General features: G+C 40.8%; 1 protein-coding gene across 5 annotated transcripts in view; it reads right to left on the reverse strand.

Annotated features, from left to right (window-relative positions):
- Window positions 1-15,923, reverse strand: part of arhgap21a (Rho GTPase activating protein 21a) — a 101,459-nt gene that overhangs the window by 26,285 nt on the left and 59,251 nt on the right. For all 5 annotated transcript variants that reach the window (XM_085286761.1, XM_085286760.1, XM_085286758.1 and 2 more), the window contains 3 exons: window positions 6,316-6,408; window positions 5,402-5,480; window positions 1,588-1,642 (listed from right to left, as the gene is read on the reverse strand). In XM_085286761.1, the coding sequence (XP_085142887.1) occupies window positions 1,588-1,642; window positions 5,402-5,480; window positions 6,316-6,408 (227 nt within the window). The remainder of the gene's footprint in view (window positions 1-1,587; window positions 1,643-5,401; window positions 5,481-6,315; window positions 6,409-15,923) is intronic.

Consider the following 15,923-nt stretch of genomic DNA (forward strand, 5'->3'; position numbering starts at 1 on the left):
CCTAACCCTTTCATTTGGAGAAAGGTAAAACAGACTCTTTTAGATAAAAATGTGAATAGTTTTTGACGTGTGCCAGTCAGAATGATTATTTTAGTTGTTTATTGATTGCAAAGACTAGCAGAATATTTTAATGAAAACAAAACTTGTGTATTCTGTTTGCCTGGGTTATGCATGATTTGCATCTATGCTGAATCCATGTAGAGGCCACCAAGTAACCTATGCAAGTGGCCAGTGCTGTTGCCAGCATTGTGCCACCAACACACTAGTTGGTTCTGGAGTTTCTCTATTTGAATGGATCCATTGTATTCCAGTCAAGGTGAAAAATGAAGATAAACCGATGATGGTACTGAACAGGCCAATCACAGTCTTTACAGGCTGCACTGATGCAGCGCAGTTAGTTTCTAAGAGTCACGGCGTCGGGTTTCAGAAGGGTTTGTGGTCACAGCGTACCTCCGGCATAGATTTAACTCAGAAGCTTAGATCCCACTTTAGAGTCACAGACCTCAGAGGGTTAGGCAAAACAGCATAATTTGCAGCCAGTAACACAAATGGTAAATGGTAAATGGCCTGTATTTATATAGCGCTTTACTAGTCCCTAAGGACCCCAAAGCGCTTTACATATCCAGTCATCCACCCATTCACGCACACATTCACACACTGGTGATGGCAAGCTACATTGTAGCCACAGCCACCCTGGGGCGCACTGACAGAGGCGAGGCTGCCGGACACTGGCGCCACCGGGCCCTCTGACCACCACCAGTAGGCAATGGGTGAAGTGTCTTGCCCAAGGACACAACAACCGAGACTGTCCAAGCCGGGGCTCGAACCGGCAACCTTCCGATTACAAGGCGAACTCCCAACTCTTGAGCCACGATCGCCCGTTGTCTGCTTTGGAGTCTGGACACCAAACTGACAATTTAAAGCAACTGTTTGGCTACATGGCAAGCATCTGTGGAGCTGCTGCAAGAAAAATCTGACAAGTAAAGTTTTCTCTGGCTCCAGCTGCACAGTGGAGAGCCACAGAAAATGAATCTAAAAGCAAACTTCAAGAATGATCTTGTCTGTAGCCAGCATTTTGAAAGGGATGATGAATGTGACTATTGTTGGATAAAAAAATTCCTTACTGAGTCATATTTGTTCATTGAGCCGGGAAACCAGGTGCAACCAAGGTAATGCTTTTGTATATTGCTACACAGGTTAGCTGACTATACGTTACTGTATATACCCGACTGTTTGACACAATCACAAGCAAAACAGTGACAGCGAACAAAGTAAAATACTGTAAAGTATCTCATTGAGTCTGGTTTGTTTGACACATCCAGAGCATTTTTCTTCAGCAGAACAAAGGTGATTATTTAATGTAATTTCAAAAGATTAACAGGTTAAGTTTTAGTATGCCTGCACACATACTGCACGATGGATGGAATGAAGAGACAGACATTTTAATGTCAACATAAGTGAAAATTAATTATAGCCATTCATAACCTAATCCTAGAGTCTTAAAAGCTGCTCTCCAGTTTTACAACTGGGGATTATCTCTTTAGATGTTTGTGCACTTGTGGTATTTACAGATAAACAAATGCTTACCAGCTGCAAAATGTCCTCATCCTTTGGCATCACACAGAGTTCCAGCAAGGCATCACTGATGGATGATAAACATAAGAGAGAGAGAAAGACAGAGAGAGAAACAGTTATAACATAGACCTCAAGGACGTGTGAACATTTCTCGTAAGAAATGGCCAGGTGACATATTAAAGGAAAAAAAAACTTGACTCTTAACCACTGCAGTGACAGGGTTGGGTGTCTTTGTTATGCCATTGGGGGCATTTCAATGGCAAACTTTGGATTGTAATGTGATTGGTATCTTCTAGAATGAGAACCTGGGCCAGGCCACACCAGCAGGACATACATTAAAGGGCTGAATGACTAAAGTTTCAAAGCAAATGTTAAATGAGATCTCAACCCAACTGAACATCTCTGGGAGATGTTGGACTCATCAGATTAAGGTCTCGCCATGTCTGCATTAGAGATGGACCGATCCGATATTACGTATCGGTATCGGTCCGATACTGACCTAAATTACTGGATCGGATATCGGAGAAAAATAAAAAATTTAATCCGATCCATTAAATATCACGAAAGCACCTCACAAAACTTGCAACACGCCGTAACTCACCTCAGAACGTTAGCATGTCGGAGCAGTATGCATCAGGTGATAGAGCGGCTGTGGCATGCGGGACCTGTCTGTGGTCTGGATAGCATGTGGAGCTTCGCTAGCAACCCGGCATTTCATCTCCGACAAAGTTATCCCCGAGAGAAGTAAAGCAAGTGTGTAAGTCCATCTCTGAATGTTTGTAAAGCATTCCTGCGTTAAGCTTACCAAACGATATATGGAGCGACTGCTTCTTCTGGCTGCTACTTCAATCATGAAACTGCTTAACGATCAGCTGATCGGCTTTTCTGTCGGGAGTCCATCTCTCTGGTTTGTTTTTGGCCCACTTTGCACCAGAAAGAGGAAACCATCGGCTGAACAACAGCAGCACGTTTAAGCTTGATAAGCTGTTGTTAGAATTTATTTATTATTACTTTCTACTCGAGGATCTTTTTCTACGTAGCTTACGGCTGTAACTGTGCAGGGGCGGATCTAGCAAAGTTTAGCCAGGGGGGCCAATAGGGCATGAACAGGGAAAAGGGGGCACAAAGACATACTTTTCTTTCTTATTCTCATTTAAAATGTCTAGCTTTTAATAAATAATTATCCGAATCTTACACCCAAAGTTTTAATTTGATGTAAAATGAATAGAAGTCCATTACTGTATATAGTAACTATTAAGTCTAATATATATACCCTAGTAAGCTATAGTACTTTTTCCTTTGGGAAGGTACCATCTGTGCAGTCTGCAATTTTGTTGAAGAAAGATGTTGAATCCATTTAATATTTCTTGAAAAATAATTGATTTCTGTGCATTTTTTTTCACACTGCATCAAATTAAGGTTGATTACGTTGATTAAGCATCATGAGGTGGAGCGTGAGGGGTGGTTCCCTATTTTTTATTTATTTATTTTTGTTGTTGCTGGGAATTGGAACCCTATTAGTTAGGTTGCTTAATATTTACGCTAAGTACTCTTTAAAATACCAGAATAGGGAGGATGGTGTAGGTTTAAGTTTATTAGATTGATCAGTATTGCTGAACTATGAAATATTTTTTTTTTGCATATAGGTATAACAGAATAGCTTTAGTGTAGTTGTTGTTTTAAACTTGAGTATGAACTTATACAAAATGCAGCAAGATATTTAAAAAAAACAGTTTTGTTGATTAAAAAACATTATATCGGATTCATATCGGTATCGGCAGATATCCAAATTTATGATATCGGTATCGGACATAAAAAAGTGGTATCGTGCCATCTCTAGTCTGCATGTGCTGATGCGTGGATGACTCAGGTCTGCTGTAGCTGTGCACTGTCACCAGAAGGAAGAGTCAAAAATATGAGGGCTACTCTTATTTGTGTTGTTATTTCTGAAGCAGGGATGTTAAACTCATTTCACTTTATGAGCCAAATACACCCCACTTTGATCTTAAGTTTATGTTAATTCAAATAAAATGTCTGGATTGGAGTCTTTTCTGGGCCACGGGCCTTATGTTTCACATTCCCGTTCTTCTTTTTTCTGGTTCACCTCCCGAGCTTGTTTGTACAACATTGTCCTTTTTTGTTTTTTCAAAGCACCACACTGAAAGTCCCTTTGACTAACAGAAAGTGTGCGTAAACGTCAAAGCATCTGCCGGGAAGCACTCATGGGCTTAGCTGGAAAGTGTCTCAAAGTGTGTGAGGCTGTTAAGCTGGGCACTGGGATTGGTCTATTAAGAATGACGTGAAACCGAATGTTAAAAACAACATGTGCTGCTATTTAGATTGTTTTTTCCACATTTCTTCCTCTCCCTGGTGAAGCCTGCTATCATTCTCTTTCCTGTTCCATTTCAAACATTCACCATTCTTGGGAGGACTGCATGCAAGTGTTTCTCCAAAGCATCTGCATATTACAGTCTTTCTCTCTCTAAGTGCAACCAAAAAGTCATGCAAGCAAACACAAATGCAGGGCCTCATATTCTGCATGAGGCAGCACTCTCCAAAATCATAACGGTGTTGCCACAGAGTAACAGAAACTGGCATTTTCCCAACTGTAGTTTGTTTACTTTGGTCTGAATCAGCTGATAAATTTGTAAAACTCTAGATGTTTCCCATTTTTTGGTTTCTTTTAATAATACTAACAATAAAAACTACGTGAGAATGTTGAGTCCGCTTATTGGCCACATGTGTCGGAGACGGGAGAAACAAAAATCAATCAATATGGAAGCGTACCTTGTTGCTTGTCTAAGCGAGCTCTTTAAATTTATGGCCAGTTGCCAAGGTTATCATACTCAGCATACTCGGGGCGATTACCTGGAGGACTACGTAACCCTGCGCTGACGGATGCTCCACGCCAGTCCCTTAATCACCTCTCTGTGGTAACTAGACTCCCGCGAAAGCGTTGCGCTAATGTTTTATTGGAACTGCGTTAAACCTGCCTTCTTGTGTTTAAGATTTCGATCCGGCGTCCAGTGTCTGCCACCTGCCTGTCCTCCTGCTCGATTGGATCACCCGGTGCTTCATCTGGCCTCGTCACTAACTCCACGAATTCCCTTTTCACGGACCTTCCCACTTCCCTCCCGAGCCCCACGGTCCCACTCCGAGTGTAAGCCCGCTACTCTAACCTTGTCTTGTTGTGCTCCCCAGCTTCCCGGCTCACTAGTAATCTTCTCCCCTTTCTGTTGCAGCCTCCCACGGTCCCGATTCCGGCTTCCCCGTTTCATTTGTTTCCCCGGGTTTTTTAGTTCCTTATTTGCTCCTCTGGTTTTCCCGGGCCGCCTTTTGTTATTTACAGTAAAGTGTCCTTTCCTGCTAACACTTGAGTCTGCTTCTGGATCCTTTTGTGCACACGCACCTCGGTGCATGACGACAGGAAACATTTCACTTAGACTAGGTGGGCCAGACTGGGGTAAGATCACGTTTTCATCATAAATGGAGATCATGAAAAAGACTGTTTTTTTGGTCCACAACACAGTGCCCCAATCAAAGTGCACCAAAGAGGATAAAAGAGTCAGACTTTGATTTATGCTAGTATTCTTTTGTCACGTCTCTGTGCATCTTTTCACAGCTAAATGTAACACGTGGATGTGAAAGCATGTGGGCTTTCTCTGAGAAGGAAACTCTCTGCTAAAAAGGAACATGTTTCCCAACATCTCTAACTCCTTTCCCATCAATAAGCCACAAACATTTATGAAAGGATTAGATCTTGTGAGTCATTCAGGCTTTTTGTTTTCCCTCAAAATGAATCATTAACTGAAACGTGCAATCTTACCTGTTCTGGATCAAGGCTATGACTTGAGAGTATGTCTTCCCAATGATGCTCTCTCCATTCACCTTCACTATCCGATCCCCTGGGCAGAAAAGAAAAAGAATAGATGAAAGAGCAGCACGTGTTTGTGCTCTGAAAAATGATCTGAAATCACAGTCAACGTGATTATTGACTGAAGAAACCACGATGGAGTGACTCCTTCCAGCACAAACACACATTTGTGTTCAGATCAAAGGAGAATCGTAATACCAGCGCATGTTTATGTATGTAAAAACCCCATGTTAGGACCTATCTCCAAGTTTTCTGAAGATGGCCATCATACAGGAAGAGAGGGGAGGTGAGTTTAGGAGTGAAACTAAATAATTGTGGGAAAATACCACTTGCTTGTCCCAGGAGGAGAGCGAACAGATAAAGGCAGGCAGCTTTAGACGGCTTGTCTGGACCGCTTTACATTTCCTGTAAAACAACGTGCTAACCTGGCAGTAATTCTGGCAGCAGTAAGCCATCACCTAAATTCCAGGGAAACTGTAAAGAGCAGGAGCTGATCCATGCTTTCACCAAAAAGGGGATATTTTTATGTTCGCTGATTAAAATTAGAACTGATTCCTGTTTTGATAAGACAAGAAAAAAAGTGGGAGATGTACAAAGACAAATTTAAGGAGAGGTCAGAATAACAGCGTGCATATTACACTTTGCTCAACCCCCCACGAAGGAGCCATCTGTTATTTTGTAACCTCATATCTGTTTTGCCTGGCAGTTTACAAGGAAGTGAGTTACCTACAGTACAGACGTGAAGAAATCTTGGCATAGAAAAGCACTTTGAGGTCAGATATGAGACAGGCAGAGTTAATCAGATCTGCCGGTTATTACACTGTGTGTGTGTTAATGTGACTGTGTGTGTGTGTTTTTGTGTGTACCTGTACAGAGTCCAGCTCCGTGGGCGGGACCTCCCTCCTTCACTTGCTTGACGAAAATCGTGTCCATTGGCTCCAGACGATTCCTCTGTCTCCCTGGCAACCAGAGAGTGAGAGAGAGAGTGAGCACACATGCAGAATGGCGATTGGTCACACAGTTAGGAAAAGCAGCAGCAGTGGAGTCATAACTAGGCCAAATTGCATTGGGAGAATTTAACAGCTTCAATATTCTGCTGATGATGCTGATTATTGCATATTTCCCCTTTGAAGCCCTGAAATGATGTAAATGCACACAGTTTGTAGCAAAAACACGAAGTCCAAGGAAAGTATAGAAAAAGGAGAGTCCATAAATTTTAGACTGTTGATAGATGATGACTTGCAGAGTTTTTTTTCCTGTCTCAAAGAGTTCTTTTTTGAAGGTGATTGTGTACATGAGTATGACTGCTACACATACACTTTATGGATAAATATACTGGGCCACCTGTACTGGGAGCTGCTAAGCTTGGGAAACTGATACTACAAAGGTTCTGGCGAACCGTTTTTGTGCTGATGTCAATGCCAGAGGAGGTTTGGAGCGCTACAGTTCAATTTATTTAGCAGCTTTTACACACTTTTAACACTCTGCGATTCCCGCTCTGCAACTTTATGCGGTCTGCCACTTCATGGCTGAGTTGCTGTGGTTCCTAAACACTTCCCCTTTGCAATAATACCACTTACAGTTGATGAATGAAAAGCTAGCGCAGAATACATTTCAAGAACTGACTTGTTGCAATGGTGGCATCCTGTTACAGCACCACGCTCAAATTCAATGAGCTCTTTGGAGAAACCCATTCTTTCATGAATGTTTGTAAAGGCAGACTACATGACTGGGTGCTCGCTGCTATGGGACTGAAAATTCAAAAGTTTAAGATGTATACCCCAATATGTTCATATTGAGTATAGTTAGGGCAAAGGATAGTCTGTGCATTCTCCTGTTATTTGTGAGAATACCTACTTAGTAAAGATAACTTTACTCAGGAAAAACAGCTTACAAAAATAGAAAAAGAATCCAATGAATAAAGTTGGAAGGTTCAGTAGTGATAAAAATCACTTCCATCAGAACTAAATATTTGGAAAAATTTTCAGCCATTTTCATTTTTCCTCTTGTCCAAAGGAAACACCTGGGTTTTCAGTCAGTTTAAAGCAGCAGAGATTTATTTTGCTCTTTCTTTACTTTAAAAGTCGAAATGCAACAAAATAAGTGCTGTTAATATATAATCAAGTTGCCTGCTGTCACCAGATGTTGTATTTTGGGTGTTTTTCACTATCTTACTAAACATGCTGCAGCTAACAGTTAGTCAGCTGTTTGGTGAATGAGAAAAACCTTTCATTGTCATATGCACTGTCACAGAGGGTTTCAATTGTCCTTAAAGTCCAAGGTCAGATCTTTTGTTGTTTTTCTTATCAGTAATTCAAAAAACAAAAGGAAATGCATTGAATTAAATTAAAACAATGAAAAACATATTACAAGCTAGGATTAAATAGCTAAAATGTTTGATATCTGCTCAGAAAATAGCCAAACAGGTTAATTTTATTACATTAGCTAACACTGAATGACGCCTTATTTTCAGTTCTGATCAGTGTTGCATTTTCAAACTTAACACACCGACTTCTTTAGCAGAGCTACACAGAAAAATATATTATTTCACATCTCAAAATGTCATCATCATAACATCCAAACACTGTGCATCAGTTCACATCCTTTCACTGGCTAAGGACAGCGAGGGGAGGTCACAGGATGCTGACATGGCTGCACGCGAACAAGCCACAAAGGAGGTCACTTTCATATGGCAGAGGGAAAGCTACCACAGCATGCCATGTGACGTACAGTGAGGCAGGCTAGTGGAGAAAACGTAGCTGATTAAGGATCAATACTATCATATTTCAAACATATTCAGACAGCATCTATCTAAAGGTATAGCCAGCAGTTATCCTTGTGTGTAATGAAGATAATAACTGTCTTTAACTGAGCCCATTAAGCCACAATCTCAGTTAACATCGGCTGCCTTTGAGAGCCCACGGGCTTTGCGGAAGTGCAACATCAGAGCATCCCCACTGTTCTTCCCTCAGGGAACGCTGACGACCGTGCCCTGCTTTGAGTTCACACATGCATTTACTAGCCAGAGGTTACTCTGACAGTCGGTGTGTTTTAGAGCTCTGAACAGCTGGACCGGAGCAGATGTTGCTAAAGAAAAACTTCAAAGATGAGGAAACATTCACTTAGTTTACACATGTGGGTCTGGGATCCAACTTGTAACACTGTGTCCCTTTTTTCCTAAAATCATGACTACATCCAGACTGCATGCATTTAATGTCGAATTCCTGCTGGGAGGAACCACAGAAATGTTTCCAGAAGAGCCCGTTGTAATGCAAGTGTGTCACCTTAGTCGTCCTCTTTCCCTGCAAGCCAGCATGTTCAATGTTTATACCACTGCCTCCCTCCTGTGGCTGAATGTGTTACTGCAGGAAATTAACATCCATTATACTGGAGGTTTATAATATTTACTAAAAGGAACAGCATCTGCTGATAAATGTTGTCCCTTGTATGTTCTGGTTTATTTAATCCTCACAATGACAATACCATTATCTCAACCATGTTAGTTCAGGAAGCTATAATGTCACAGATTTCATATGCAAGCTTTATGTATACAAAAGTCAGTTTATTACTCTGATGTCAACATTAAATGCACTTCAGAGTTTGACTGAGAGCAGCTGCACGGTTGTTTCTGATCCAGCAGAAGGCAGCAGAGGCTGTAAAATGACTCATCACCCAGGTATAGCGTAAAACTGTTAAGAGCAGCTTTTCACTCTTCATGCTGATATGATGTCATTGAATTACCCGGTGACTAAACAGTTACCAAAACCTTTGCATGCTGACATTGTGGCTCTTCAGCACTCCAAAACAAGCGATGAAAGCTGCACTGATGCATTAGGGCGTGATGTTACAGGCACATTTAAGGACGTGACTGACCCATGCCGTAGCTACAGATGTCAACAAATACTCTCCCCTCCCTCCCCCCTCTCAGTGTGTGTACTAAGCAGGTTCCCCCTCTGCTATTAGCCAACCTCAGCAGGCTCCAGCTCTGCAGCAGAAATTGGATTGTGGAAGTTTCCATGCGCTGCAGCTGGATGAACGGGATTAAATATGGAAAGCTTTGGATAGATTTAATGCTCCCAACTGTCTTAAAGCAGAAACTATTATGTGGATTAATGAAATACATCAGTCCGCCTCAAAATGATTTCAGCTCATCTGAAACACAGATGGACAGCTGAATAACCGCAGTGATTTTTGGCGGGAAAATCTTTCACAAATAACACTTATGAACCAGCTTGCGTCACCCTTTTACGTCACAGTAAAAAGGCATATGACTAAAGCAAACTGTGGCAAAGAAAGCATGTGCAACCTGTAAGGTGCCAGCAAAGGTATATACACTATAATGTCAAAGGTACTGAGCCACCTACACTCTACCACCTACCCATGATCTGTTCTACTATGGACACCCATGCCAAGAAGCTCCTGGCGTTCAGTTTTGTGCTGCCGGTAATGTCAGAGGAGTTACTGAGTCAGCAGAGCATTGGCAGTTTTTACACACTAGGCCTTTGCACTTGGTGACCTCGCTCTTTAACTTTACCTGGCCTGGCACTTCATAGCTGAGTTGCTGTGGTTTCTTAATACTTCCAGATTGCAATAATACCACTAACAGCTGATTGTGAAATATCTAAGAGGGAAAAACACTCACTAACATACTTGATGCAACATTACCCACTGGTTCACAAAGGTTTGTAAAGGCAGACTGCTTTCATTTTATGCACCAAATGGACTGAAAACATTTAATATGTGTGGCCCAGTACATATAGAGTATATAAACCACAGACTGTATATAAAAGATGGGATTAGAAGCCATATCATCACCTATTAATTTCTATAATCCTAGATATAATCCTACATAGGTGGTTGGATTAAACTATAATTGAGTGAGATATCAAATCAGTCTGAATCCTAAAGCAGCCACGCTTTAAGATACTATATAACTGAAATGGTTGACCTGCTAAAAAGAAAAATACTACTTATAGACAAAAGATCTATAACAGGCAATAAACATGTTTATTTTATCTTTAAAAATGAGAATTTTACAGTTGAGCCAGCCTCAAGCAGCCATTAGACGAAATGCCTTTAAAAATGACTTCAGGTATTCTGTTTATTCATGTAAAGGCAAGGGAAAACATCGAATGGGATGAGCTCATTTGCTTGAAAAAAGGTCCTTAAATGACTAATCCATTACTAACATATTATTATTTTGACTTGTTTAGAGAAGCAATTCTTTCAGATGTACTTTTGGTTCCACAAATGTAAAACTGAAACGCAATGTTGACACATCTTAATCCATTCAAACCCGAGACAGCTTCTTATCAAGGCCTTTTGGCACTGTTCAAATAGTCTCCAAATACCAAATACCATGCATTTTTGTTCATTTCCTCCATAACTGAAACAAAGTCAGAGAGAAGAGGAAAGCAGACATACGTGCATAGACATGCGTTCAGTCTGTTTTTTCTGTTGTTTTCAGTTTGAATCAGTTTTATCAGGTAATTCACTTGACTTTTTGAACCTAGATTTAAATGCTTAATGGATGCTGCAAATTAGCTCCAGCTAGATGCTTTGTATTCATTACGTCTGTATTACGGCTTGCACATATGCAGCAGTATTTATCTGTATTTCTTCCTTTGTATTTATGTTCCAATCTAGAATTTTACAGTCAAAGGCTTCAGCACTACTTCCTGACTTCAACAAGCTTGTGTCTGGCTCAGGTCCCTGGCTGCACAGCTGGGCCTGGTTGCGTGGGCCAGCTCCCCGCCCCCCCGTTGTTTTGGGTTAGATAATGTTATTCTACAGAGGGCTGGGCCCGCTGCCCACTCCCTGGATTAACCCTGGCGTAATGCCTCTCTGTCCATCTCGCTGTTCTCTACCACTTGTGTCACTCGTGCATTTGTAAGCATTTCAAATACTAATAAGAAGGTCTGTGCTGGAGTTTAGATGGTTATCTATGACAGGTCCGCTCCATTGGGGAAATATCAAAATGGGAGGTGCCTGACCCTGACACAAGGCAGTCCCCCCATAGTGCAGGAAGGTCAAAGCACAAGTACACTGCACATAAATCCATAAACTCTAACTTCCTCGAAAAGCAGAGCTTGTTTTAAGGCCAAACATGCGCTCAAAGAAACTGAATTGCTTCAAGGCAGAAGATCATGAAAATAAATACTGTAATTCTGCCCTTCCTTCTTCAGTTTCCATAAAGAAACAACGTACACAGTTCACACAAGCCAGTCCAAAGACAACTCTACTGTGAAAGCCTAAACTCTGCTGAAACACCTGTGTACCCGAGCCCCGACCTCTCTGAAACACTGAACAAACCCACATCCTTACAAACTGCATCAACAATGATGCGGCGACTTGTAGCTGCCGACATCAGACGGGCCAGTCTTATTTCACTAAACACTGGTTTTTGTTAACAGCCACACAGCTTTCTGACAGTAACATAAACACACGCTGGAGCAGGGCATGTCAATACATCTTGAAACCCCTGTCATCACCATTCGAGTTAACTCAGGAGTGAGTCAGCTGTGTTTGTGGCACCTCTACACAGGCCAGAGTGTTGCTGTATTTTTGAGGCCAGTGGTGAAAACTGTTAAGGTTTCGAATGTTGACTGAAGTTGTGGCTTGTCAGGAGCAAACAAGCTGTGATTGGTCAGCTTCTAATTCCAGTTACACAGAGTTAGAGTTGTTGTCATCAATGATGATGTCTCAAGATCAATTTCTACTTCTGCCTTTAATCCATGTAAATGCAAGTGTCTGACGCTGTTGCAAGTATTTATACTTGTATCCATACGCCTGAACTTTTATGCAATTTTGCCAAGACACTAGTTGGCGAAGGGAGTTTCTCTCTGTAAATCTAAAACGGAAAGTTTTCACATAAATATTAATCAAAACCTAAAATGTAGACATCTCAAAAGGGACCTACTGTATTTACTATATAAAAGTAATAACATTCTCTTCTGTTCATTTCACTGGAAATCTAATTTGTAATAAAGAAACTGCACCTCTTCAACATATGAATAATGAAGACTGACCACATGCTATTGGTTGAGCAAGAAAAACAGCATTTATGCGCCCTGAAGTACCATGTTTTCATCAAACAGATTCTAAAATACCTCAAATACAAATTCCTGGTAAATTTGGCCACCACATACAATGCTACTATTATTCACAATCCAAGTAATGATATCATCAACACAATATGTAGTAAGAAATGTAACCTAATATGTATGTGTAACACCCAGCAGGGCTGGATTCCTGCAGTTCCGGGATCATTAGAATATAAGTTACTTCCAGGACTCCAGCATTCCTAACCTGGGACACACGCCGAGGTAGAAACACATGCCTAACAGTACTGTGTGCATATGTCCACTCATCACATCAGATTTACACACAAACATGTCTGGTGTTTTTTCTCACCAGGGCAGGAAGGTGGTGGAGTACTTTCCATCACTTTTTTTCTAAGAATCACACATACCACAATCCACTGAGGGGAAAGCGGATATGTATTGACATTACACTGACATGCACAGCAAAAAGAAAAAAAATCAGTATTTTGTTTTCTTTCTGTGAAACAAGCCAAACTATCCACCAGGGGAGTTCAAGTTCAAGTGAGGGAACAAGTGACAAACATCTGGAGGCACATGGGGTAATTTTAGTCTAAAATGTTGTCTCGGGTCTCTTGGAAAATGAGCTAAACCTGTCCCCTTAACACTAATTTTCCACTTGCAACTCAACAACAGTAACCAGGCCTGTCGAGCTTCTAATTACTTCACACATGTTGAAGCTGCATTCATGGGTCTGTACTGTGAATTATTGCTTTCGTTGCCTTTTCGTAACCAAAATACCAAATCAAATATCGAAGGAGTGGCAAAGCCCAAGAAATGTGCTATTCGCGTTGGCTGTTAATTGTTCTTTTCACATGAACGTGCAATTTTGTAGGTGGATTACGGTGTAATCTATGCTTGAGTCATTCAGTTTAATAATACTTTTTGTCCATTTAGGTGTAGTTAATTTTATCTTACCATCACAGCTTTATAATAACTGAAGCTGTTTTGAAATTCATCCACTTAGAATGAATTTCAAAACAGCTTCAGCTTTGAAATTCCTGCTCAGTGTCGTGCTCCTTTCAAACACATGCCAAGCAAACTGATCACACCGTGCACATTTTGTACAAAGGGCAGGTGTTACTCATGGAGCACCGTGACATCAAAACTACTGATTTACTTGTCATGTGGGTTGAAATGTGACATTTTCATATACTTTATTACCTCTTGAGGTGAGTTTGGCTGTAGTTACCAGTGTGAAATAGTTAGTAGTTTGTAAAATTCAGCTTTTAAAGTATCTTATTTAATTCTGTTTGTGAGGCAACCAATGTACTGATGTTTTTAAGGGGGTTTGTTTTGTTTTTGTATTTCCCTTTTCTGTGGATTTTTTTTTCATTTGACTCAGAGCCATCTGGTCAGATGATTTTGCCTGGGTTGTTTAATGTTTGCATCACTTTTTACGCACAACGATGTAAGTAATGGGGGGATTTATATTTTTGCATTAAATCTAATCTTTCCTACATCACAACTTATGCCATAACCTATTGTGAATGTAGCATAATCTCATGTCACTTCAGCCTACAACAACTGTGATTGGCCAGTCTAGTTGCACTGGTGCATTTCCGGCTAGCTCTCCTTCTGCTGCCACTTTTCAAGCTGACTGAAAGAGAGAAGATCAACCTGATGAGCCAAACCTCATTGGCAACTTAAGTTGCAATGGCAAAGTTGCAGAGGAATGCTCGACATACCGCGCGCAAAGCTAAGGGTCTCCCACAAGCAAGGACCTTAGCCACGTGCGTACACAATGTAGCAGGCTTTACATAGCTTCACCCAGAAGTCCTAAATAGGCTTAAGCAGCCATCAAGTGCATATTTAAGAGTTGTTTTTACAAAATACTGACTTTAGAACCAGTCAAACAAGAACATTTATAACTTCCCTCACTCACTATATCTGCAACCGACAATTGTTGTTTCAGGAAAAGTGATGTTTGCCAGGTAGAAGTGATTAGCCTGTAGACCAATTGCTCTGTGTGTTCTCTGTTGCAACAGAAAGCTAGACAGTCACAGCAAAGATCTATTTACAGTAGTATGTTGAATCGTTGCAGAGCTGACATAATGCAGTAAGTGATGTTCGTTGTTTGCATTTATAATTGAGCACTGGTGGGTCTGTATTGCTCTATCATCACAAGTGAAACCAGGCTGTTTATATTGGACCTGGACCTGATAAATCAGTTGGGGGAGTTGGCGTTGGGGGTGGGGTGATACTTCAGTACATGTATTTTCACAGCTAAGAAAACAACCAAACAGCATAAGTCCACACAGGCAGACTAATGGTTATTGCATTAGCACTGTGAACTAGCTAGATACAATTACAAAGCTTTGCATTTCAGTTTACAGAGGCTCTCCATGGGAGTCTTCAATAACATATTATGATGGATAAAAAATAAATTTGTGGCTGGCCAACAAACAACATTTTTAAGAATAAAGACTTACATTTAAATTTGTATTAAAAAAATAGAAACATTTCTGAAAGGTAAAAACAAATTCTTGAGACAAAAAGGCAAATTACAAGAAAATCTTGTTTTTAGAACCTTTTTTCCTATTAGATTTCCCAGCTTTTATACTCAAAATATCTAATATGTTCAACCATCGATCCAATCTCTTCTGGTTATCCAGTTCAGGGTTGTGAGGGGCTGGAGCCCTACCCCGGTGCAAGAGGTGAGGTACACCCTGGACAGCTCACCAGCCTGTCACAGGGCTAACACACACAGACAGGCAACCATTCATGTTCGACAATTAAGAATCATCCTGATAATTAATGTCACATTTTCAGTTTGAGTGGGTGTATGAGCTAAATAATACCGATAATATGTTAGATTTACCATTACTCATACATGCCTGTGGAGTCGGTGCAGAAAAACACTGATTGAGAGCTCAATGGGGTGAAAGAAGGACATGACAGGAAAACTATTTGTAAGAAACTAGAGTTGCAGAGGAAAGAAGTCACTATGGGAATTGAGAAAACAGAGAAAGAAAGGGAAAGAGCAATCAAAAGAAAGGCAGTATGAGAAGCAAAAAGGGGGAGAAAAGATTAAACTTTGGATGTAGCTTTGTTAAAAAAGGTGGGGCATCAAAAAGCCCACTGGAGAATACAGGGGAATTCTGTTTGCTTGTGCTGCATTACATTCCCTCTGCAGAATTTATGGGAACAATCTGAAATTTGACTTTTAAAATAAAGCTGCAGAGAAAATAAAGCTGCAGAGAAAAGAGTTTCACATTGAATGAAAAACAAATATTTGAACAGATGGAGAAATTTTTGTGTTGCTTCTCTCGCTGTGTAGTTTCATAAGCATTGCACACTACGCCTCATTCAGATTTCACCCTTCAACAGCTCGCTAAAACACACAACTGAAGAGAAAAGACATACAGGAAAGG

The sequence above is a fragment of the Mchenga conophoros genome, linkage group LG9 (genome assembly GCF_057382185.1).
Source record: "Mchenga conophoros isolate Kocher_MC1m ecotype Shallow Benthic linkage group LG9, M_conophoros_male_GT1.1, whole genome shotgun sequence".
Taxonomy (NCBI): Eukaryota; Metazoa; Chordata; class Actinopteri; order Cichliformes; family Cichlidae; genus Mchenga; species Mchenga conophoros.